The sequence below is a fragment of the Microtus ochrogaster genome (genome assembly GCF_000317375.1).
Source record: "Microtus ochrogaster isolate Prairie Vole_2 chromosome 14 unlocalized genomic scaffold, MicOch1.0 chr14_random_3, whole genome shotgun sequence".
Classification (NCBI taxonomy): Eukaryota; Metazoa; Chordata; class Mammalia; order Rodentia; family Cricetidae; genus Microtus; species Microtus ochrogaster.
In genome coordinates this window covers 15,191,602-15,192,727 of record NW_004949098.1, presented here as the reverse complement: position 1 = coordinate 15,192,727, position 1,126 = coordinate 15,191,602, and the positions used below count along the sequence as shown (strand labels likewise).

The window sequence follows — 1,126 nt, the reverse complement described above, 5'->3', positions numbered from 1 at the left end:
CCGGGCTATGCCCCTATTTCCTACCCTCTGAGACCCCCCAATTTTTTTAACAAAATAAAAAGGGTGGTATGTTGTTCTTTTGAAAAACTACAACTCCCAGACTCCTCCTGGACTATGGTTGCCTGTGCGCGCACCTGCGCGCAGGTATGGGATATTCTTCCCAGATTCCCTAGTGCCCCCCGTTAAAAGGCAGGGCCACACGAGGCCCCTTCTTCTCATCCTGCCTTTTCCTCATGTGTCCCACATCCTTCGTCCTTTTGTGTTTCCCTCCCCCATTAAAGTGGACCTACGTGGGAGCCGCCGTGTCGTGTCTGTGTTTGTTCCGCTGTGCGTGTCTGTCCTGTGCCCCGTGTTCAAGAAGAACACCCCCTGCCCTGCCCCTTTTATTATTTTTTAAGAAGAACAGTTACCTGCTTTCTGCTGATACCAGGCTAACCCATTACCAATGTTTTCCCTTGTTCTGCAAGTAATGCTGACTCTGTCTTCTAGAGATGCAGACAAGGATGGAGACTGGGTCATCTGGATGTCAAATATCATGCCTGTGATCAGAAACATACAACCAATATTTTTGGTTAATCATGATAGAATTGACTTCTGTGAAGCTCCAGTTGCACTGATTACAAAGGGACAAACACATTTTCATAGTTGTCTTTCGTTACCTGGAATCTAGAACAGCAGGAACACTGAAAGCTGAGAGGGAACCTTCATGTCTGTGCCATGATGTGTTGTTGACTGAAACTTAGAGGGGTGTGACCATGCTATTAAGAATATATGATTGAGAACATGCAAATCACCAGGGCCTGAACAGAGCTGGGCAGAGATGCAGTAATGCTTTATCTTAGTAACTCAGCTGGTTGACCTGCAGGTGTTCCAAACTAGACCAGAATGTTTCAGATTTTACTGAACACTGTTTGTGCTAATGTATAATTTATTAAAAAAGGTATTTTGATGAATAGTTTCAGCAGTGCAATGGATATAAACACAAATGTAAAGTTCTTTGTTTCTGTATTCATATTACATCAATACAGAATTGTTCCATTTGAAGCAATGCTGCTTACTGTTGCTACATTCCTGCTATATTTGGCTTAGCATGATTGTATTGTTAAAGAATACCACTGTATCTAAT

At 43.0% G+C, this 1,126-nt stretch overlaps 1 protein-coding gene across 1 annotated transcript in view; it reads right to left on the bottom strand.

Annotated features, from left to right (window-relative positions):
* LOC101998541 overlaps positions 1-537 on the bottom strand; it is a 12,628-nt gene extending 12,091 nt beyond the window's left edge. Inside the window, 1 exon segment of the mRNA XM_026787974.1 lies at positions 411-537. Within this exon segment, the coding sequence (XP_026643775.1) occupies positions 411-537 (127 nt within the window).
* Positions 538-1,126: the final 589 nt, after the last annotated feature.